Source organism: Ascaphus truei, chromosome 3 (assembly GCF_040206685.1).
Source record: "Ascaphus truei isolate aAscTru1 chromosome 3, aAscTru1.hap1, whole genome shotgun sequence".
NCBI lineage: Eukaryota > Metazoa > Chordata > Amphibia > Anura > Ascaphidae > Ascaphus > Ascaphus truei.
In genome coordinates, this window is record NC_134485.1 from 324,203,982 (window position 1) to 324,229,385 (window position 25,404).

General features: G+C 43.3%; 1 protein-coding gene across 2 annotated transcripts in view; it reads left to right on the plus strand.

Annotated features, from left to right (window-relative positions):
- SPATS2 (spermatogenesis associated serine rich 2) overlaps window positions 1-22,471 on the plus strand; it is a 129,557-nt gene extending 107,086 nt beyond the window's left edge. For both annotated transcript variants that reach the window (XM_075591273.1, XM_075591272.1), the window contains 6 exons: window positions 2,899-3,034; window positions 13,360-13,418; window positions 14,590-14,699; window positions 16,071-16,173; window positions 19,626-19,825; window positions 20,119-22,471. In XM_075591273.1, coding sequence (XP_075447388.1) covers window positions 2,899-3,034; window positions 13,360-13,418; window positions 14,590-14,699; window positions 16,071-16,173; window positions 19,626-19,825; window positions 20,119-20,424 — 914 coding nt within the window. In that variant the 3' untranslated portion in view covers window positions 20,425-22,471. The remainder of the gene's footprint in view (window positions 1-2,898; window positions 3,035-13,359; window positions 13,419-14,589; window positions 14,700-16,070; window positions 16,174-19,625; window positions 19,826-20,118) is intronic.
- The last annotated feature ends 2,933 nt before the right edge of the window (window positions 22,472-25,404 follow it).

Below are 25,404 nucleotides of genomic sequence, written 5' to 3' on the forward strand. Positions count from 1 at the left end.
TGTGTCACCATGACAAAGTGTCAAATTACGCTGCGGGGTCACGTGGCTCTCTGCGTCATTTGACGCCGGGCCACTCGGATGGGGGGGACGCGAGCGCAGGGACAGAGACACCGGGGGGGGGGGGCGCAGCCAAAAAACTTTGTGCACCCCAGGAATAGAGCACCAGGAATTTTAAATAATATTTGTTTCATGTCCTATTAAACAGTTGATTATCACACCAGCACACACCCTATTGTGCATTATTCCCAGCTCTTCAGGGGGAGATGCTAATGCCATTCATTTATTTATTTTCTCCAGCAATCCACTATAAACCAATTAATATAATTAAAACCAGGCAAGTTTACCAATATATATCTGAAATGTATAAAACAAGAAACAAAGAAGTCCAGAGCAACGTCCAATGTGACGAAACTACACAGTGAAATACCTATACATCTCTTGAAAAAGGGTCATTTAGTTAACCCTTTGGCCAAAGTGTATAAGAGGTAAATAAGGATTTTAATCAGTGTTAGGACCTGCGAACTGGTCAAGCCTTGTAAGTGGCTCGCAGGCTTATACGCTTTGGCCAAAGGGTTAACTAAATTACCCTTTTTCAAGAGATATACAGGTATTTCACTGTGTATTTTTGTCACGTTGGATGTTGCTCTGGACTTCTTTGTTTCTTGTTTTATACAATTAGCCACGCCCAGTCGGACTCCTTTTGACACTTATATACATACATATATTTTGGGGGGTTTCTGAGAGCTTGCTGGGTATCCGTGTGTTTGTTATATCTGAAAGGTAATTACAGAAAATATATCTCGAGTGCAAATTACAAAAATAGAGTGCATGCTACTTTATTGAGGCTATTGGGGGATTATATCAAGATTCTCAATCTGTCATAATCTCTTCACAATCCCCACCTCTTTGTGTGTTTGGCAACAATTTAATTGCAACCACGTAGAATTTTTGAAAAATGGAAAGTTTTAATTGTTTTGATCAAGAATTTATTAAAGATTATTAAAGTTCAAGAACTTGTTGGTAAAATTGCAGACAAAGATATAAACTTTCTGGTTTCCAAACACTTAATAATGGCAAAATCAGAGAGAGGTGGGGAGCATTTAAATATATTATTACAGATTAAGAGGGAATGGATTCTGAATATTGGCAGTAGACTCTCTCGTGTCCTCAATGAGCAGATAGACGCTGTGTTTTTGTGATTGGCACTTTCAGGTAATTTGCACACGCAAACAAAATAATTATTTCAGATATATTGATGAATGACAGGTTTTATATATACATATATATATATATATATATATATATATATATATATATATATATATATATATATATATATACATATATATACATATATATATACAGTGTTCGACAAACCTATACATTTGCTCGCCCCGGGCGAGTGGATTTAACATCGTGGCGAGCTCCTATTGGCCCAAGCAGCATACGTTTGGTACTAGGTGGCGAGTAGATTTTTTTGTGTAGCTTTGTGGTACTGTCACTGCCTTCGAAATGGGCGATTCTGGTTTGAAACCAAGTGTTGGGTCCTTGTGACCTTGGGTAAATCCCTCAATCTCTCTGTCAGACAATAAAAAGATAGTGTGCTGCGGTGATCAATGACTTTTTAATATGATATAATGTACTTTTATTTGCTGGGCCTGGTGTTGTATTCCTATATCACAGTGTGCATCATCACGCTCTTTGCTGAAGCACAACAAGTGCGTTTTACCCTTTCTAAAATCTTGTTTCAATTAACATAAAACTTATATATTTTATCCTGGTATAAGGAAAATGTATATTTTGTGTAGAATATGTCCCTGCTGTGGTTGTGAAGTAAAAGGAGTTCACAAATGTATTGTGCTTTTGTGACTGTTTCCGCTTTCAGAGTTAGCCACGGTTTTGAAGAAAATTCGGCATGTAGGCAAAAGTAAATGTTATGTTAGAAATTGTATTTCTATAAAAAGCTTTATGAAAATCAGGCAGTCTTTAAAAAGAAGGGGTTTTTTAAGTGCTAGTCGAGGCCTGAAAAAGGAGACGCTCGTGGTCTTCAGTTCCTTCTATGTCGTGGCAGAGAGGCTGCACATTTTGTGGGTTCTTTGCTTACTCTAGTGCAGGGCTAGCCAACTCCAATCCTAAAGGGCTGCCAACAGGTCAGGTTTTAAGGATATCCCTGCTTCAGCACAGATGGTGCAGCCTGTGACTGAACCACTGATTGAGCCACCTGTGCTGAAGCTGGGATATCCTTAAAACCTGACCTGTTGGTGGCCCTTGAGGACTGGAGTTGGCCACATCTGCTCTGGTGGATCCTGATTCTATTGGAACACAAAAAATCTTTCCTGATTTTCAGTCAGGTGCTGTGCAGTCAGGTTTGTGAGCAATCTCAATGCACCGTAGCTTTTTAATACCTCCAGTGTAACAAATTGCATCCCATTTGTAAAATAGTTGCTGATGAGACAGTAAGTTATAATACCTCAATCATTTTTCATTTTGTATAGCTCCTTGAGTGTGTGTACATGTTGACTTTGAACACTTAATTTTCAGAAGACTAAGCCTTAGTGCAGGGGTGCGCAAACTGGGGTCGCAGAATTTTTTTGGGGGTGCTGCGGGCGCTTGCAGAGGCCCCGCGCTCTTCTCCCGAGGCATTTAAATTAAATGCCGGGGGACCGTGCGAGACCTCTGCAACCTCAACTTACCAGGGTTCAGGCGGCTTCTGGTCACGTCGGTTATGTTGATCCATGTATCAAAACCTCCAAAAAGTGGTCCCCGGTACCAAAACCTCTAATGACACGATGCACATTGTTTGTTTCTAATGCACCTTTCTGGAGGTTGATACCAAAGGGTGTTGTCAACTATTTCTGTACCACATTGGCCTGCAGTCATTGGACATGGTTTTAACAGGAGCCAACATTGAGAAGTCTGTGAAGGACCTGCAGCGCTGCTCTGTCTCCCTTGCTCGCTATCGCGTGGTGGTGAAGGAAGAGATGGATGCCTCAATCAAGAAGATGAAGCAGACCTTCGCAGAGCTGCAGAGCTGGTAAGCTTACAACAAGTACAATATATAGCTCACGATAAGCAAAAAACCACTAGGTACTGAAAATTGCTTCCACATTGAGGGTGGAAGGGATCTCTAAAGGTACTAAAGTTCACCTGAAATCATGTCAGAATTTGTGAACTATAGCTCCACTGCAGTTCCTCTGTCCCTTTTTTAAAAAGTGATTTAAAGTAATGGGAAGGAAGTAATGAGATTTGGTCTATATTCTTAATCACATGACAAATATACCAGTCATGTGGAATCCAGCACATACAGGCATCTGAATGCTCCACATTCGTAAGTCACCGGTGACATCCAAAATCCTGCATGGACTGGTTCGAGCGTATACATTTTCAAGGGAAGCACTAAAAGTTAGCTCATTCTATTACATGGAAAGTAAAATGGCGTTTGTTTTGGGCACGTGGCTACACTCCTACTGCATAAATGTTGCAAATAAAGCAATGATCCATTTCCTTTCAGACTGAGGGATCCACAACACACAGTATTAGTTCTTAACACTTTATATTCAAAGGGTTCGGCAATGTAAGGCTGTCCTGTGCAACTATGCATTGCCGACCCCGTAGTGGCAAAATAATTAGAATAGTAATTTGACCCATTCAGCAGCAAAGGGGTTAACCCAAATGTGTGTCCCCTAAAGGGTAACACAACCTACTATAAATCTGCATTTCTCCAGGGCCAGGAAGTTTGACCTCAAACAAATATTATAAATTGAAAAGAAACGTGCATGGCTAAACAGCTTCACTTTATTGCTACTCTAAGAACAATTTGGTATTGCACTTTTATAACCTCTTAGGCCCTGAATGGGTTAAGTGAAGGGAGCATATCCTATATGTAGTGCAGGATCGCGCAGAATTTCATGAAGACAGGAAGCAGCCACAAAATTAAAAGCTTTGTTAAATGAGGGGCCAATGTGTTGAAGGACCTTCCAGTGGGGAAGGTGTTAAAGCACCAGCCTCTGAAGTGCAGACATGAGAACCCAGCACCTCAAGTACTACGAATATTGTAAGCTTTCTGATGCAGGGATTGTGCACTGTGCTCCGTGCTAGGTACACTCGCGTTATATGACGAGGTTACTACACGGATTATACCTGATGAAGGACCCTGAGGGGTTTGAAAGCTTGTAACAGATCAGCTACTTGTTGGTCCAATTAAAGGTATCATACCCCCTACTCCCTCCTTCGTTACTACATGAAAGAAAGAACCGATCTAACCTGGCTACCCTCCCTACTTTGCTTCTAAAACCATTAACTTTCTATCACCTTTTCATGAGCTGCGAGCAATGCATGTCTTTCTATTCTCGCTCTCACTCTCTCAGTTTCGTTTCTTGCTGTTCACATGGCTCAGTGGCTGTCAGGAAACACTGCCTTGAGCTGTTCCATTGCTACGCGACCTTTATGCCCCACATACCTGTCACACTAGTGCTGCATTGTGCAAGGGATTGTGACTCCTGATAACCTCCACCTCCTCACGCAGGGTGAAAATGACACAGACACGCACAACAAAAACACTGTGCTGATAGCCTGGACAATCTCAGTACTTTAAAGCAGCAGTTCAAGCAATATCCTACATGTGTTTTTTATTTTTAATAAATCAGTTCTGTACTATGAGAAAATACTTGTAGCATTTAAATTTAAAAAAAAAATATATATATATATATCTATATATTTCTCAAAGTGTCCTATGTGTCGTTGCCTGTCTGTTTGTATGTGTCTCCCTGTGTCTAGGGACAATCACATTGGCTCCCTTGGCCCGCCCGCTCCCGCACACCTCTCATTGGCCGGTCTCTCTCTCTCTCTCACACACACACACCACCCCCTCCCCCCTCCTCGCCCATCCACCCTCTCACCCACCCCCCGCCCTCTTCAACGGCTGCCCGGCCTTGACCACCCACCCGCCCTTCCCGGCGGCTGGCCCGCAACAACGGAACCACCCCCTATCACCACTCCGCGGGACCTCACAAACATCACCCTCTCTCCCGGTGCTCCCTCCCACAGACTGCTCCCCCCCTCCTCCCCCCCCAAGAGCACGCTCTCGCCGCTCTCACCTTAAGGCCTAGAGGCCGCGCCCCCAGCTCACCATCCCCGGGAGCGCTCCTCCGGCTCTCCCAGTCGGGAGCTGTACGGGCCGGCTGCCCACACCACCTCCTCACCTGAGCGTCTCAGCTCCGCCTCGCCGGGGGGAACGGAGACCGCCGAGGAGCCCGAGGAAGAGGAGGAGCGCGGCCCGGTGCGAGGTAAGTAAACGCAGGGGAAGGGATCTTTCACCCATCCCCGGCCCTTCACCCGGCCCAGCCCTTCACCCCCCCCCCCCCCCCCGGCCGGGCCCTTCACCCCCGGCCCAGCCCTTCAGCCCCCCCCTCCCCCCCCGGCCCAGCCCTTCACCCCCCCCCCCGGCCCTGCCCTTCACCCCCCCTCCCCCCAAGCCCTTCACCCCCCCCTGCCCTTCACACACACCCCCCCCGGCCCTTCACCCCCCCGGCTCTTCACCCCCCCCCCCCGGCCCTTCCCTTCACCCCCTCTGGCCCTGCCCTTCACCCCCTCCGGCCCTGCCCTTCACCCCCTCCGGCCCTGCCCTTCGCCCCCATCCCCACCCTCCCTGCCCTTCGCCCCCACCCTCCCTGCCCTTCGCCCCCACCCCCACCCTCCCTGCCCTTCGCCCCCACCTCCACCCTCCCTGCCCTTCGCCCCCACCTCCACCCTCCCTGCCCTTCGCCCCCACCTCCACCCTCCCTGCCCTTCACCCCCTCCGGCCCTGCCCTTCACCCCCTCCGGCCCTGCCCTTCGCCCCCTCCCTGCCCCCCTTCACCCCTGCCCTTCGCCCCCTCCCTGCCCTTCGCCGCATGCCTCTCCCCTCTCCATGCCTCTCCCCCTCCCTGCTCTTCGCCCCCTCTCTCCCCTCCCTGCCCCCCCTCTCTCCCCTCCCTGCCCTCCCTCTCTCCCCTCCCTGCCCTCCCTCTCTCCCCTCCCTGCCCTTCGCCCCCTCCCTGCCCTTCGCCCCCTCTCCCCCTCCCTGCCCTTTGCCCCATCGCCCCCCTCCCTGCCCTTTGCCCCCTCGCCCCCCTCCCTGCCCCGCGCCCCCCTCCCTGCCCCTCGCCCCCTGCCCTTCGCCCCCGCCCCCCCCCCCCCCCCCAGCAATCACGGGCAACGCCGGGTTTATCAGCTAGTATATATATATATATTTTATAGACATTTTTAATGTTTCTAATGTAGGAATCATTTCCAAAGTGACAGCCCCATCTCCTTCTGATAGGCTCTGGCTCTTGAGCCCCGTCCTCTCTCTAGCAGTGCACCAATTGTATCTAGTAACTGCCTAGTCAATCATTCCAGGAACTACATTGCCCAAAATGCTGTGCAAGAACTGAATTAAATAGCCCGAGCAAGTGATTGATTACAGGAGAACAGATCGATCTGCAGGTTAGCTAATCACTTGTCAGTGTGCAGATTGTATTGATGCACATATTGAATGTGGAAAAAAATATATATTTTTTTTTTTTTTTAAACCGGCAGCTTAAACTGCAGCTTTAACCCAGGGGTGCGCAAACGTATCTTCATGCGTCCCCCTTTCTCCTCTCCCCTCCGGCTCGCGCCCCCTTCCCCCCCCCCCTCCCCCTCTCGCATGCCCCGGGGTCAAATTACGTCGTGTGACGCCACATGACCCCGCAAATGACGCCGGTTGCCATGGAGACGCGTCGGAAACAAGGTAAGTAAATTTATTTTAAATGCTTTCGAAGAATCGCGGGGCCTCTAACGCCCCCCACTTTGCGCACCGCTGCTTCAACCTTTTGGTGCCTAGATCTGAGAAATCCTACGTTGTGCTTTGTCATGTATCCCTAACCACTTCAGTGACGTTTTTGCAAAGGTTCTTGATTAACCCCACCTGTGCCAGTGGTTTATACAAGGCGTTGTATATTGATTTAGGGTGTTAAGACATCTGGTGTAATGTCAAAGCGTGAATTGTTTGGTCTGAATGCTGCTCCCAGTGAGCTGCTGCACAGCTGTGAACCTTTTCACGGCTGGAAGGGCCAAATCCCACAACAGCTTCAAATGACCATGGGCAAAACACATTAACCCCTTCTCTGCCAGATGGGTTTCATACTTTTCCCCTTAAGTGCAAACTATTCCTTTCTAAGTCTGTGGTGAAAGTGTTGCACTGGTTTTGTAACGGTACTTCGGTCACTAGGTTAGGTCAGTATGCATATTTCATTTAATAGGCAAGCCAGGAGAATATAGCTTTGTAAAGCTCTGCAAACACCAACTCCACTCCAGTTAATTTTTTGGTCAATGGAGAGGGCTATTGAGAATTATTGTTACTGTGGCATGAGAATATGGACATCTTTATTTAAAGCTTTCTAGGTTTGTAGCTTTATTTTGTGCAGGACATCTAAAAAGGTGATAGGGGGAACTACATGAAAAGCAAACAGTCTTTACTATTCCAATGTTTTCAGCATAAATGCAAAATACCAAGGCACTTTACATAAGTAGTGAAGCAGAAAGTTTTTCTTAACATTATCATTTAAAATAGCAGTAGAAATGTCAGACCCTTGGTACATTAGAGACCAGCATGTCTGTCAGCTCGAAGAGCTACATTATTAGTGCTGCCTACTTATCAACTTATTATTTTTAAATGAGCAAGTAGAGAACAGGACTGTAAGGAGATAAAGCAGCATATGTTGCCAACTAAACACGTTAGCAGCGATTTCAGTCCTTTGTTCCTCATACCCTTACAAAAGTTCTAAGATAGCCCATATATTGGATATCAATCTCTTCAGTGCATCTCAATGTACTGTTGGCTCAGTCCGCATCAAACTTATTAGCATTGCGTGCACAGTGAGTGTGAACCAGGAAGCTCAGTTCCGTATGGTGGAGGGGAAAGGGGAGCTACTCCCAGCTGGTTTGGATCACTGCCAGCTGGAACATCCTTTGATAAATAGCAAGAGAAGAACCTTTTTTCGAGCTTCATGCCGGATTTCACAGCCTCACCTTTCTAGAAAGGGTATTTGTTTGCCCTTTCTGGAGAGGAAACAATAGCAGTGTGTGTTTGTTCACATAATGAAGGGTTTTAGTTCGATATTAAACCAAGAAATGTAATGCCATCACGTCTCGGTAATGACAGAATCAGAATTTTCTAAAACTCTGTGTAAACTCCTGCGATTTGTAGTTAGATATTCTTTTTCTGGGTGCTTGATGCATTGTATTAACGTAGTCTGTTCTGCACAGCTTTAAAATACACTTGTTTAGTTGATGTTACCATTTAAGGGTGTGCAATGTCTGATCCTCTAACAAAGATAAGTTGTCAACTAACTTTTAGGTGATACCTACTTTTTGCTTACAAGTTGGGTTCTGTGTTTCTTTCATCTTTGTCCAGTTTTAAAGTAGCAAAACATGGGAAATCGTGTGTGTCTATGTGTGTGTGTCTGTGTGTGTGTGTGTGTGTGTGTGTGTGTGTGTGTGTGTGTGTGTGTGTGTGTGTGTGTCTGTGTGTGTGTGTTTCCTGCATTTTTAATTCAACTCTAAATGCAATTTTTTATTGGTTTGGGCTTTTGCACACCACCCCAGCCGTGTAAGATCTTTGTAACACTTTCCTGTTGGTGATCATTTCTGGCCAATATTCCCAGCAGTTTGAGCTGTAAACTGCAACAATAGATAATGGTACCTTAGTAATATAAGGATATATTGTAGCTGCTGAGTTACACTTACTGAACGAAACTGAATGGTGGCCATTATGTTAGGCACACAATTAGGATTTTTACAGATTGCCACTTTAGGTAAAAATGTAGAATTATACATTGTCACATGCACTACATATAAAAAGAAGTGGGGGGGGGGGGGGGAGTATGGAGTATTGCTGCTTGAAGTAAAGTTCAAAACTTGCACTGATGTATTTTGCATTTTTGTATCATTAATTTGGGAAGTTTTTTTCATGCCTACATGTGGAAAGTCTTTTTTCCACGTTGATAATGTGAATAAAACCTAAACAAATTGTTTACCACTCACTACTTTTAAGCATGTTTATCACATCTAAAATAAAGCTACACACATTTTAAAAGATACTATAAAGTTATTTTTTTTTCTATATATTAGTGCATCACAACCAAGTGTCCCTAAGGCTGCGTCCAGGGTCAGCGCTTAGGCGCTGACCCGTGCTGAGGCGCGCTGACGCTTCTCAGTGAGCCTCTGCCGCCGCAATGAAAGCGGCTTTAGCAGGGGCTCGCGCACGCTTCTGTAAGCGTGCGGAAGCGTAGGTCTTACTCAAATTATAGATTTTCGCGCTCACGGGACAATGAGGGCGAACCAGCTCCGTGACGTCACAGGCCCCCCCGGACGGCGCGCGGACCGAGGCCAGGGAAAGCACCCGCTTTCCCTCAGCCTCCGCACGGCTGCAGTCCTATGGACGCAGCCTAACACCTCTGTAAGGCTAAGGCCCCGCTGCCTCAGACCACGCGCCCGCACTGCAGACAGGCGGAGCGTGGAGAGGTACTTGACCGCTATATGCGGTCTGTAGGGAGCGTCGGCCGGGGGGCGTGGTTTGAGCAGAGGGCTGCAGCGGGGGTCTCCCGGGCTGCAGGAGGGACCCCCCACATGCCCTCTGCTGCTCCCGTCCGATACCACCACCCCCCCTCCCCTCCAGCGGATGGCTGCAGCGTGGTCGGTCTCCCGGGCTGCAGGAGGGAGCTGCTGCCGGCTGTATGCTGGAAGGTAAGCAGCTCCCCCCGCCCCCCACAAATGCCCTCCTCTCCGTGCTGATCCCTCCCCCCCGGTCCACACACAAACCACCCTCCCCCCCCCCCACCCGCCCCCTACCTTCCCCCTACCTTGTGGAGGAAGCTCTCTGACAGCTCCCACACCCGCCGCTGATAGGCTCATCAGCGCACCACGTGACGCGTCACCGCTCGGGATCACAATTTTCTTGCATCCCCTGCCGGCTGACGCGTCACAGCGCGTTGTGAGCCGTGCAGCGAGGGGGGACAGGACACCCCTGCTGGTGAGGAACGTGCACGCGGCCGCGCGCACAGCCGGACGCAGCGGGACCAAAGCCTAAGGCTCCTGTCTACTACTGCAGAGAGCGTCACTTTTATTCAGTCTGATTTTCATTGTGTGAGGGGCTTGAAGTGGGTGTTGTAGGGACAATGTGATGGAGAAGACAAATATGAATTCTAGGAAACGCAACTGACTTAGTGCTACTTTTTAATGTTTAAAGGGTTTGGCACAAAAATGTCCTTCAATTAACATGGCGCACTCTTTGAACTTGTATCCATGGACTCGCATTGTGAAATTGAAATATTCACTATTTTCCTCTATTTGTTTGGTTTCTTGCACATTGGGGGGGGAGGGCCGAGTAAGTACTGTGACAGCTTTTTCTATATCGGCACTAAAGTAGCACATGAACTTTTAACTGTAGAAAGTTTCAATCCTGATTAAAGATGAACTGAGTGGGTCTCATGTTGCTGAATTGTTTCAACAGCAAGAAGGGATTAAGTAATCACATTTAGAGAGGCCTTGAACACAATGCTGAACCATGTGCTTCAGGCCTGTCTTGAGGGTCAAGCAAAACCAGCACCTTAAGATTTCTGCTGCAGACAGTCTGTCAATACATTTTTTTAGCAATGCTCTTGCCGACCTTTAGCCATCAGTTATTTATCTCTAAGCTATAGAGCTTGGGAAAGCCCATACACAAAGTGAAAAGGTGAATGCCACTTGCCGTATGTTCAAAAGCATTTACCTAAAGGACATGTGAAAGCACAGGCTCTGGGATATAATGCACTGCTGTGGTGTTTTCCATCGAGTCATATTAACCAGATCAGGCTAGTTCCTTGGAAGAGGAAAAAATGAGGAGTACAAAGTGATTGCACTCCAAAGAAAATTCACTTAAATGCACACCACCAGTTTAAAATGTAACTTTTATTACCGCCTCTGCCATGGGGCTGTTTTAACAGAGTGTTTGTCAGCCAGCTTTTCAGTATAGCTATATATAACAACAGTTTTACAGTGTGAGAATGGTTCCTTGTGTTCATTGATACTTATCATTTGGATCTACCATCTATTTAAGATCAATATAGTGTTCCATCCCTACTGTTAATTCAATTTATTCATCTATTGAGCTTACTACTGATGTGGTGGGCTGTTTGCACGTTTGTAGCCTCTATCACTCCATCTTCAATTGTGTAGTGGAGTATTTATCCATATATGAGAGGCGGCTCTTGTTGCATAGTTACTTGATTTAATATATTTTTATTCTTTATTACACATTTTTCTCGGTAATATATGTTTTATGTATATAATAGTATTAAAAGTTACATTTTAAACTGGTGGTGTGCATTTAAGTGAATTTTCTTTGGAGTGCAATCACTTTGTACTCCTCATTTTTTCCTGATTCACTTTCAGTTCACAGTTGCACCCACTTTATATTTACAATTATCGAAATTTTTGTTGATTACATTTCATATCACAATTAGTATGGTTCAGTTGATCACTTCCTACTCCCTTCCTTCGTTCTCTAGTTCCTTGGAAGAACTGATTTGAATGTGATGCTCCCTTGAGACCCGTACTTTTAAAACTCTGTTTAAAGCAGCAGTTCAAGCAATATCCTTCGTGTGTGTTTTTTTTAATTTATTTTTTATTTTAATAAATCAGTTCTGTACTATGAGAAAATACTTGTAGCATTTAAAAAAAAATGTTTTAAAGACATTTTTAATGTTTCTAATGTAGGAAGCATTTCCAAAGTGACAGCCCCTTCCCCTTCTGATAGGCTCTAGCTCTTGAGCCCCGCCCTCTCTCTAGCAGTGCACCAATTGTATCTAGTAACTGCCCAGTCCATCATATTCCAGGACTACATTGCCCACAATGCTGTGCAAGAACTGAATTATATAACCCTGAGCAAGCGATCGATTACAGGAGAACGGATCGATCTGCAGCTTAGCTAATCACTTCTCAGTGTGCAGATTGTATTGATGCACATATTGAATGGGGGGAAAAATATATATATATATATTTTTTTTTTTTTTTAATGGCAGCTTGAACTGCAGCTTTAATGTACAGTATACCAATCCCAGACATTAAAATGACCCTAAGTGAAGTGAACGTTTGCAGTGAAGAACTCACAATCTATGGGGTGTAATGGGAAATGTAGAGATGACAGGTATAAATGTCTGTGCATCAGGAATCTCAGCGGTGGGGCTCAGGCTCTGTCTCTTATCAGAAGGGGAAGGGGCTGTCACTTTGGAAATGCTTCCTACATTAGAAACATTAAAAATGTTTTTAAAACATTTTTTTTTAAATGCTACAAGTATTTTCTCATAGTACAGAACTGATTTATTAAAAAAAAAAAACACATGTAGGATATTGCTTGAACTGCAGCTTAAAGAGTCAAAGGGAAGTCACACAACTTTTAGCATGTGAAACTACTTTCACAAATCTCTTAGTAAAACATTGATGTCCTATCACAAACAGATCCCAAACTATAAGTATTGGCCTAACCGGTTGTATACATTTGTTGCTCAACAGCTTGAATTCTTACTATAAATTGGAGGATAGGAGTACTGCCCTTCAATGGTAGAGTGCCTGCCCGCCTGCTCTTTGAAATGCCGATCTACAGCAGTGGTTCGCAACCTTTTTTGAGCACGGCACCCCTGGAGAATGTTTTAAAATCTCAGGGCACCCCTGCTCTTCAGAGCGCACGCAATCTTTCTCGCTCACGCACCACACACTCGCCCCCTTCTTACACACTCGCACTTCATACTCATCCTTATTCTCAAAACTCTCCACATTCATCCCCCCTTGTCACAGAGCTCACACGCCCTTTTTCTCAAAGCCCCCTCCCCGTTCTCATATAGCGAACTTCACTGTTCTCTATCACACACTCCACATTCACAGCAGGGGGAGGCTGCCATCCGTCTTTCCTCTTTCTCCTCTGTGCCAGGCTGAGAGAGGAGGGTGAGTACAGGCGGGTCACTGCCTCTTAGTTTTTAGATGGCGCAAGACGCACCAGCTGAGCAGTCGGCAAAGTGTTTCCCCCAGGGGCCATGGCACCCCTGGGTAACCTGGTTTAGAACCACTGATCTACAGCATGCACTTTTAAGGACGGGATCTAAAAAAGATGATGGCGTATGAGGCCTTGAATACATGTGTGCATGTCAGGCTTCTTAAACCTATGCAGTTACTGTCAGAGCTACAGTGTACTATAACCTGTACGCTGCAGTGCTGCTGCCACCTATTGGCCTGACTTGAATTGCATGTTCTATAAAAACACCATCATTATGTGGGTGCTGGGACAGAATCTGCCTCCTGCTCACGGTGTCTTCTCTTCCACAGCCTCATGGACAGAGAAGTGGCACTTCTCGCAGAAATGGACAAGGTGAAAGCAGAAGCAAGTACGTACTTAATGATATTATTCCATCATGTCAGCACTGGGAATACAAATACATTTCTCTGCCCAAGTAGGAGAGCAAAATGATTAAAAAAATAATTATATTTGGAAGATATCCCTGAACTGAGACGTAATTTGTTAACTAGCATGAACCCTTTTCTCTTTCACGTTCTATTTTAGATTCAGTGTCTGCTCTGAGGACTCCCGTTTAAACATTTAGCACATATCCTACTTCAATTGTTTGGGTGCTTCTCTTGAAGATGTTTTTATCGCCATATGAATTTTTCTCCAGTTTAGACACCTTATTAAATATCAGACTCCCGTCTTTTCCATGGAGTGATGGATTGCAATCCTATTCATTTTATTTAATGCTTCATTCTTAAATATTCTCCTGCGTTCCTCCTGTAAATGTGCTACAGGACTAAATATTGTTTCACCACCATAACAAATCTCAAACTTTACAACGGAAATAGAAGTGGAAAAAAAAGCTAAGCATCCAATTTCATTAGATGGTGTCAGATTTTGTACAGTTAAAGCAAGGCTCCTGTTCTTGTAGAAATAGACAGAGAAATGGCACGTGTATGTAAAGCAATTGCTATGTTGGTATAATTTGTACTCCGAATGAATGCAAAACTAGCCGTTTTTTATGTTTTTATGTGAAAGAGCAACTGCTTAAAAAAAAGCATCATTAAAACCATGAAGTCATGTATGTCCTCTGCAGAAGAGCTGCTTTTATGAAGTATTTGGTGGATTTCCCCGCCTATGAGTTCCTGGATACCTCATTGATATAAAAGTGAAAAAATTGGAGAAGTAGCGAATTTACCCTGTACGAAAGAAATTACAAAGTAGGATAATTAAGTTAATATACAACAAAAAGTGTATTTATTTGATAACCCCTTTCCTTAAAATCCCCTTCAATGCGCCATGGAGTGCAAATTCATTGCAATATGTTACAATCTGGCAGTGAAGGAGTTAACAATCGCTGCAGGAAGCCAAGCACGAGGCAGTAAAACTACACCCTTAGGGATGACTGCAGCTGTTTTGCTGTTAGAATGGTTATAAGCCTTGGATCAGATGTATTCCCTCTTCAGCAATAAAGTAAGATGTTGCTTAACCCATCTATTTCTCATTGCTTCCTTCCTGACCTCCTCTGCACCTGTATCTTTTTTTCCCAGTGGATATCTTGGCCAGCCGGCAGAAGAAGGCAGAGGAGCTGAAGAAGCTGACAGATGTGGCTGTGCGCATGTCTGAGGAGCAATTGTCAGAACTGAGAGCAGACATTAAGGTAACTGGATACCCTAAACTTTAGGGCCTAAAGGAAACGTGCAGATGTTAGACATTGTCAAGATATGTTATGACAGGTTGGAATATTCCGTGCAAGACATCATATTGAGTCCTACTAGGAACCTTGTATGTAAAAGTATTGCCATGCATTGTTATATAGTAGATGAAGTTGAAAAAGACATTTTTCCATCGTGTTCAACCTATCTTATATTTAGGTGACCGATACTTTATCCTATATTTGTATTTACAGTATATTGAGGAAAGCAAACAAAAAACTCCAGTGAAAAATCATCCAATAATGTCTCATAAGGGGAAAAATAAATTCCTTGCCGACTTCAAATAATAGCAATCAGATTATCCCCTGGATCAAAATCCTTCCCATGTTTACTTATTTGGTATATCCCTGTATACCTTTCCTTTCTAAAAAAAATAAAATAAAAAGGCACCCAACCTTTTTTTTAAAATATCTCTTGTATCTGCCATCACAGTCTCCATTGGTAATGAATTCCACATTTTAACTGTCCTTACTATAAAGAACCCTTTCCTTTGTTGCTTGTGAAATCGCCTTTCCTCCAACCTTAAGGTATGACCCTGTATCATTTGTACTGTCCTTGGCATAAGTAGTTCTTTTAAAAGCTCCTGGTATTGATCCTGACTATATTTGTATATAGTTATCATATCCCCTCTTAGACGCCTCTTTTCTAATGTAAACAAATCTAATTTAGCTAGCCTCCCCTTAGAAGTCACCTTTTCCATCCGCTTTATTAATTTGGTATCTCTTCTCTGTACTTTTTCTAGTTTCTAGTTGTGGCCATATGGGATGTTTGTGTATTGTTGTCCAATAGAAACTCCCATGCTCTTGTACTGATCAATGACAATATTACAGTTGCAATATACAGTCTGTTTCCAATGGTCAATCTGATAGCTGCAGTACAGTGAAATATCAATGCTTCATAGATTTGTGTTTCCTTTCCCCAGAGTTGGTGCATGTCTGGGGAGGGGGAAATATATTTCGGCAAAATGTACAGAGTTTTGGATCTCTTACACCGTAAGGGCTTGGCTGCAAAACTATGTTTAAAACGCACGGGGTGACTTCGCAGCTGCAGGATTTTACAGACCATAATTACTTCAATGATCAGTCAGCATCATTACATAATTCCCTTTGTTTGTAAACCAGAAGATCATTTTAAGACTCGCATCTAGAGACTGTACCTGCAGTCCTGGTATCGGATGAGGAGTATGTGCTCATTAAACTGGGGTACAGAAGCACAGAGATTAAACTGGGGTGCAGACGACCACAAAGAATAGGAAGTGTGAATTCTACCTCCTGGCCTTCATTACATTGTGTCTCATCCCACTGCCTGTTTCTTAGCATTTTGTCAGTGAACGTAAATATGACGAGGAACTAGGCCGAGCTGCACGCTTCACTGCAGACCTGGAGACCCTGAAGAGCAGCGTAGAGTCTTTTGGTCAAGGTTAGTGTCCATCACATTGTTACTCTTTGCTGCTGTTTAGGTACTGGTTAATCTTGATATTTCCACTGCTGTCCCATTATTGATACTTCAACACACAACTGCCACTGCATGTCGGTCCTGTCATGCTGTATCCCCAGTTAGTGCTAACTGGAGCCCTAAACCCAGTTCTGCCTCTGCACGCGTATCCTACCCTGAAGGCCTACAAAACAGCTCTGCACCTTTTCCTGCTCTATCAATCTTCTACTTGTGACCCAACACAAAGTTGTGCCATTTTACCTCATACCAGCCATAGACATTGATTTGAAGCCATGTTCTGCTCTACTGCCTATGCTAAAACACCCTGCTAATGTAACTGACTTCACTTGCCCTACTAACAATTTGCTGCGAAACCACTTATTCTCATACCCCATCTTTAGTGCCAATAACTGATGTCATGTATACTCTGTTCTCTAACATCCACGTTTTATTGAGTGCAACAGTTCTTGCAGTCTTCCCAACCCCCTACCTCTGTGCGTGAATGGGATAACCATTTGTTATTGCCGCTTACATTACCCTGACAGCTTTACAGGTTCCTAATTGTTTCTATTATCAGAGTGCTAAAAATCCTGCATTCTGCAACTATAAAAATGATTAACGTGCCTAGGCAGTGTGTTTGTGGGAGTAAGAAACCGAGCTTTTATCCATTAACTGCTGCAACACGAGTAGGTCTCTCTAATATCACACAGGTTAACAGCAACCTTTCTCTACCAGTCAATGCATAATAATGTACAGGTATTTTATGTACAAGATATAACATTTAGCTGCTGCCAAATTCACTTGTTTATTTTCACATATTTCCATTTCTTTAGTGCTCATGTGTTTACAAGATTACAAGTGCTCGAACTTCTACGATTAAAACATTGTATGTTTTTTTCATATATGCTTACACAGATTATGCATCGACAATATTCATTATTTTTATTCAACGACGCATGCCTATCCTTTGAGTACATACAACACACAGTATAGTTTGTAACCATGTATTATTTGTCATCATAACTCTGTGCCCAGGACATACTTGAAAACGAGAGGCAACTCTCAATGTATTACTTCCTGGTAAAACATTTTATAAATAAATAAATAGTGTCAACTGGATAAAAAATGGTCTGAGGTGGCGTGAACCTCTACACCAGGGGGGGGCGCAAACTTTTTTCCCTGCACGCCCCTGCCGGCGGTCCCCTCATCTCCGCGCTCCAGCGTCGGCTCTGGCGTCATGACGTCACGTTGCCATAGCAACCCCGCCTTTCACCATTATCACCCAGCAAACAGCACTTCCACTGAAGCAAGGGATTCTGGGAAATGACATGCAAATGAGCACACAGTGCCACCTTTTGCTTCAAAACCAAAAACATGGTTCCCTATAAGTTTAAGCTTGCTGCATGGTCACAGCTTTGAGCACAGCCAGGGTTAAGATGCATAGCCAGCAAACCCACCCACAGACAGACTATTTCGACCTTCATGGGTCTCCTCAGTGTGGGGTTGGTTATACTGGTTATGCAAAAAATGAAGCAAGGGATAGGTTTTACCATACTTAGTTAAGTTATGGGTTACAGACCTGTCTTAAGACATGCAAATGAGCATACAGTTATATTTCCATTTGCTATATGGTTTGCTGTGGTGTGTGTGTGTGTGTGTGTGTGTGTGTGTGTGTGTGTGTGTGTGTGTGTGTGTGTGTGTGTGTGTGTGTGTGTGTGTGTGTGTGTGTGTGTGTGTGTGTGTTATATACACACACACATATCAGGATGCTTGCAGAGCAGCCGGGACCACCATCCAGTGACAACAATAGACAAAACCAGAAAAAAGATCTGCAGCACTCTCTGGTAGATGTCAAATATAAAAAAATAAAATTAATTCATCATACAAGCATCAGGAATGAAGTACAACAAAAATGGAGCAACGTTTCGGACCTCCTGCTCCTTTATCAAGCCCCTTGATCTTTTTTTTCTGGTATCTCTCTGTCATACACACAACCCCGCCTCCCCGCGAACCGAATATATACAATTGTGTCTGCGTAAATATATTTATACACACACACACACACACATACAGGTCTTGACAAATTGTAAAAAATGTCACTCGCACTCGCGCCCTCCTCCCCCCCAAATGTAAACCCACTCTCACCCCCTTACTGGCGGCGGTGTTTCCCGGCATTCTCTTGCAAGTCCTGTGTCTCCCCCTGCAAATCCCATGAAAATGGCTGCACTAAGTTGCCATGACAATGGGATGCTACGTGACATCACGTAGAGTCCTGTTGTCATGGTAAAGCGGCGTCATTTGACTCCGCACCCCGCCGCCGGTTAGCATTCGACAGCGGGCAAAATGCACTCTCCCCAGGCGAGCGTGCATGTGTGAATATATATATATATATATATATATATATATATATATATATATATATATATTTCACCAGTTCAATGAGACACTGCAGATTGTGATACATTTTAAAACGAATCCACCTGTATCCACAGTTTAGTGTAGATTTGCTTGTACAGAAGCTATTTGAGATTTCCCAAATTTGAAGAGACGTTGAAGACATATGAGGTAGGGATAGCTTAGGCACAAGTACAGCCACAAATAACAGTTGTGTGTCTATTAAGTTAGCATCTGCAAAGTACCATTACTCTGGTATGCATCGCCGGGAACTCTGCAGCACACTCCTTCAATAGCAGGGGTTTAGTGAAGCAGTTCTTTACTACCCTTCTGACTGTGAAGTAGTTATGGCATAAAAGCTTGTATGGTTAACTGCAATTGTAATTTTTGACTGGTGTTAAGCTAGGCATGTCACATTCTGTATCCTGAGTTGCTTGAGAGTGGACAACTTTTAGCATTAATACTCTAGTAATGGCACCTGTATTTTTGTTTTGCATTTACTTATATATAGATTGTCTTTGTGCTGTTTACTAATTAAACATAATTTTTTTTAGAAAATACACGTTACATTTTTTATTTTACACCATGTAGAAGAAGCTAGTGAGAGAATCATTTTTGTTCTTATGGAATACATAGCATTGAAAAACTTGTAACATTGAACACCGCCTAAATAAGAGAAGCCTTTGGATACAGAGTGCTCTTTGCTCATTCTCTTTATATGTGACAGTATTTTGTTATACTACTTGCACTGTATGGGGTGATTTTGGTACAGATTCTGAATTCTCATTTCTCCTCATTAATGAAAGTGTCTACATTTCCTCCTCCTTTCCCACACAATCCTCTATTCCATCTCTGCCGCCCGCAGGCTTTTTGAAGCGCGCATCAAGGGATTCATGCTGACAAACAAGCAATCATGTGAATACACAGCACTCCTGACAAGTGTTGGCAAGGGGTGGCTCTTGCCATTCCCGTCAGTAAAGTGTTAGTAAAGACTGTGGCACTAGCATGCTGTGATGTGACTGTTTCTCCTATTTGCCTTTCAGTTTCCCACCCAAAGAACAATTACTCTACTCGCTCTCGCTTCTGTTCTTTGAGTCATCCCAGTGGCACCTCTGCTCCGTCCACTCCAGAATTATCTTCTGCCCCCAGCCATACCTCATCTAATAGGAAACCTACAGCCGTGGGAGAGACACCCGCAACAACCAGCCAATACGGCAACCGTCAGAGCCAAGCTCCCAGACAGGTAACCCCTCTAGTATATACTAATCTTTGGTGTAGAAGCTTTGGAACAGAATACAATGCAAATATGACACATTTTGACATGTAATCTAACTCTTTGAGTGTCAACTAAAAATGGAATTCTGCGTTGCCCAGCTCTATCAGTGATCTGACCCTGGAGTTGTTGGTGTCTACATGCAAAAGGCATCAGACGTTTAGTGAGGTCCATGTTCTTGTTTCCTACAACCTATCACACTTTGTTTGTTTTGTTACTGTTGCAAATTTTATGAAGTAACGTTTCCTCATTTCCCCTCTTAGGGATTCCCAATGAACAGGAGGCCAGGTCAGGGATTTCGGCCTCCAGGCCAACGGCAAAACCTTCACCCAAACAGCACGAGATACGATCACACCAACCGGAACAGCTCATGGTATAATTCCAACTCCCGAAACCAGAGCTACCGTCCCCAGGCTCCGCGTCAGCCCAGCGAGCGGACCTCTACCCATCTCTCTGGAACCAATGGACCTGCCACCACATCAGAGCCCGTCCAAACAGGGGCCTCAAACCCTGACACCAAGGCCCTCCCACAGCGCAAACCAAGGGCAAACCTAGCGTCTGCTTCCTGAGATGGAAAAGCCCTGAGCATCTAGTCCGCACTTTCAAAGTTCAACTCCATAACTTGACTTTAGAGAACTGTTAGGTTTATTAACAAAGAGAATCGTTTACAGCTCGCTGTTCTGTGCCACTTCCCCCTTCTTTTCTATCTATTCCAACCCGCTCTCATGTGTCTGTCTCTTCTATTTTTCTTTTTCAGTATCTCCCAGGCCATTTTTTGTCCCCTCGGCCTTAGTTGCAGGCCATAACTTCTGATTTCACAATGGGCTCTTCCATGCCTTGCTGCTTTGTGTCTGCATCCCCATCCTTCTCAGTTTCACATGTTTGAGTATAGGAAAGTGCAGGATGAGACACAAAACTGGTTAGGTACTAGGTCCGTAAAACATTAGAATTCTTACGTTCACTGTACCAACAGATTAGCCGCATTCAAACTCATGTGCTTTCAGTTGCATCAGCATATGAAGTTGATAAAATAACAACATGATTATCTCTGACAGATACTCAATTAGGAGAATGTTAAACCAGCATGGATGGTTTTATTAGGGTATGTCACTTCCTAGTAGAGCAGACAAAGGTTTATAAAGCAATGTCATGCAGGACCAGTAGCTGTCTAGCACTTATTTTAGTGTAATCTGACATTCCTAGTGCTCTACGTTACTATACTCTCATTTTCTGACCCCTCCCTACTTTAATATTTACTCTTGTACTTGTATTTACTGTCCAGATGTCACTCTCCTCTGTCTGTCTTCAAAGTGCCTTGTTTTTGTACTGGTGTCTGCGAGTTTTTCTTCTACCTTCCATCTTACATTCCTCCAAAAAGTCTGTCTCCCTCTGCTTGGAACAGGCGGGACACTGACACTATTGGGATGAGGTGAGGCACATTGTATGTATTAACTTTGCAGCAGCAAAGGGATTGATGCCCTTTCTATTTCCTGTAGTCCCATCATGTTTTAGAATGGGTTGAAACAAGTCTTCACCAGTAGTTTTGGAAATGGCTGAATAACCCATAGCTTCCCTTTGCATATTTGTAAGGTCTCTTTAGTCTGTTCTTTTAGAAGTTATATGTAAACTGTTCCGGCAACCGGGATCACTAGCCTTTTACAAACTGGATATCTTTAAATCTCCCTTTCCAATCTCGTACTGCTCCGGAGCACCAACATTATAGAATGCAATTGGAGACAAATTAGTCTTGTTTCTTCCTGCCTTGGCCTTTTTGCCAAGCATTTGAGTGTGTGGACCAAAGAGTGATATTGCATTGCCCTTTGGGTGACTGTATAAAGGGCCTTTGCGGCTGCAAGTTTCTTTACAATCAGTTTCTTTACAATCCTGTGAGTGGCCCTAGGGCAGTGCTCCGTTCCAAATGCTCCTCTTGTCCAAAGATGCACCTTTCACCTATACCCGTGTTTTGTTTTCTTTTGGTCAATGGGGTGATAAGGGAGAGTCAAGTTTGCCTTTGAGTTATGTAACCTATAAGTTAGAGAGTCTAAACTCCAAGGGCTTTTGCTGTTGTAACATCCCTTAATATAACACTTAGTGAATACTTACTGCAGCAAGACATGCATGAGTTTAGCTGTCAACAAGTTTGTACTGTATACAGTATTTATGGCTACAAATTCATCTGATAGACTTGTATCAGACATTCTATATACATCTGATTGATACACGTCACCACATTTTTACATCTTTATACATATTGTATGGACATTACCATGTCTTTTACTTCCTCTATGGTTGCATAGTGAGTTTAAAGTAACAGGGCATACGTCAGATGTTGGAACGCTCTCTGCAGGAAACAGCCACTGTGATACCCCAGCAAGGAACACATACACTCCCCCTCTGCAAATCTTCTGTGTACAATGAAGCATATTCTACATACCGTAATATAGTTATAGTGATAACGCTAGCCTAGTAGATCATAACACACAGGTTTTCACTTACAATTTTTATGGCCATTATAATAGAACCAAAGAGTAGTGATCCAGTGTCCAATTACCTGGCTCAGATACAGTATATGTTTTGCTTAACTATTCAATTTGTTATAAAGTAGCATTACTTCCAGTGTTTGAATGTCAGACTTTACTAAGTATGCTTGGAGCTCTCACACAAAACGAAACCGTGCAAACACTATGTATGCAGCTTTCCTTTATTATAAATTCCTTCGCAATCTGTTCTGATGTAGCTAAGCGCCAGTTGCGAGGGCGTTGAAATGCTATTTATGACAGTATAGGTTCAAACCAGAGTGAAAGCCTTACCCAAGCCAGTTACCAAAGACAATTGACCTTTTACAGCCAGAGACGTAATTATTATTTAAACTATGAGCATTAAATAGGACAAAAAAAAAAGTGGGGTTTTTTTGGTTTAAAAATTACAGGTTGTACATTATGGGGCTTTCTAGCCTGTTGCCCTTAGCAACTCATTGCAAGCACAGCTATTTCTGATATGTATGCCTAACACCCCCACACAGTAGCTCATGTAAGCAACAAAACATATTTGTCCAGTTGTAATAACAAGCATACAGGTGCTCTCATTGCTTATTGTTACACACGGCTCGGGAATACTTCTCAGAGAGCAGCACTGGGATCAACGTTAATTTTAATACTGATTTCTGAAATGGGTAGGGAAGATTGCACTTCTAATTTTAGACTGGCAAATATAGAAACACATGGTTGCATAATAAAACTTCTTCGCATTCCTTTTACATGAATGTGTAACAGTTTTATTACTTGCATGTTCCCACGCTGCTACCATTACTGCTTCTTGGATACACTAAGCTCAGTTAGGCTACGATACTCCTGTTTGGAAAACAGGATTTAAATTACATTGAATGTTCTAATCTGACACATTAATAACTGCAATGTAAACTAAATAATAACCCTATGTTCAGAGAAATCCAGTTAACTCAAGATTAGATTAATGAATTTGCGCAATATATGAATCTTATATTGGTTGGTTATACATAAAGTACTGTCAGGTTTTCACTAATCTACATGATAAAACTGGTTTTGAAAGCGTTATAAACCATAATTTCACCTACAGTATGAAGAGCTCATGTTTGTCCATTAAAACTAATGCAGCCCTACTGCAAATGTAATTATGGTAAACGGGGTGTCTGTTCCGCTATAATCTAATGTCAGAAGAGGGGTGCTATCTGGGCACAACTGCAGTGTGTGTGTTGTGTGTATATATATATACACATATATACACATACATATATATACTGTACATATACACAACACACACTCACTCTCACTCACTCTCTGATTATACAAAAGATTCCCAATGTGATGCACCTGAAGACTTTTTAAATAAAATATAACTTTAAATGTAAATAATTTAATTTTAGAGGTTGTCATAGGGTGCATCACATTGGGAAGTGTGTGTGTTACCGCCATAGGGGGTGCCGATATCTGTAGAGTGTAAAGGTGCAGGTCAAGGCAGCGAATAGGAAGCCGCACCGGATGATGTCACGGCATCCTATTGTCCCGTGTGACACGGGACATATAAGCCGCCATTAGATTAAGGAACACCTTTTCTCTGCCTGCAGAGATACCGGCAACACAATGGACGTAAGTATGTCTGGAAGCAGGAGGTCCCCAGAGCTGAAATGAGTGGGGATTTTTTTTTTTTTTTTAAACCATATTGCTAGTTTAATAACGTTTTGGGGATACATTCTCTGCTGCACCAGAAACGTGAGCAATAATCAGATGCACTACATGTTGCCAGTGTATGCTTTGGAGAATCTAGTTTTACTTTCAATAGATGTGTTGACATTCAGTTCAGGAGGTGTGGAACACTGCTGCATATACAGAGCTTTGCTTTGTACAAACTCCATTTCGTTTCTTTGTCATTCTTGCTTTTTTAGAAACGAGCACTTTGATGCAACTAAATCCTTTTACTGAGGACACCCAAAACTATATTGGCAAAATAAATAGAAGTAAGGCACATGGACTGACCTTAAGCAGGAAATTAATTTATTACATGTTTAACGTGTTTTTCTAATGTAACACATTCCTGCAGTTATCTAACCCTTGCCAGTGGAGTGAATGTGGGCAATATTCAAGTTTTAACTAGATGTTAAAAAAGTGTCTCTCAAAACAATAATTTTGGTAAGCTACAAACCGCAGCTAATTTTTTTTGTTTGCACTCTGGGGAACTTAGTCTGGCCTCCATTATAACCATGACACATGGGCTGATCGAATGTGGTAAATAATTTAAGTATTCTTTCGGCATTTCCTAGGATGAAATAGGTGGGTATAGGTACATGCACTGGAAAATTCTCCTCTTGGAGGCCTTTTGTAATATCTTTCAACATGTCCTACAAGGATGGAGCACAGACAGGGATCACATGAACAAGAAAGAAGCTCACAGGCAATGTAGATTATACATTAATTGCATGCTAGATGGGTGAAACTGATATACAGCATTTCCTAGCACACGTGGTTTACTAGGTTTATATTGACCTATTCCTTGATAATCTCTATGTACTGTAGATGTAAAATGTAGATGGTAGCTTTCACAATCTGCTATCTTGGATTCATGTTCAGAGAAATAACGAGTTAAAGCAACGAAACCTCTAAGCTCAAGTATTGTGACAAGAAGGCTGACTTACCAGCAGTGTGCCAGAACCCGTGCCCTTATTCAGTGTGCTGGGAACCTCATTCGCTGTGCTGGAGAAGGTATTCGCTGCATTTGTTTGAATGGAGCTGAACACTTCACCACCACAGTGATGTTCCTTCATAGCATATTTCTGAAATATTTTATTGGATGTGTATCAAGTTTTGCATGGGAAGCTGTCATTTGTCCCTGAGTTGGGCGGGGGGAGAGGCTTAACAAAAAATTGAACGTTTGCAATCTACCAAAAAACTTTAAAAACAAATATCACCATTTTTTTTTATTTTTACAAGCCCTTAATTTGATGTCTGAGACGGTAAAACTATTACTTGCCAGAAGAAAAGGATGTCCATATTAAAATCGCGGGGGAGCGATGATGA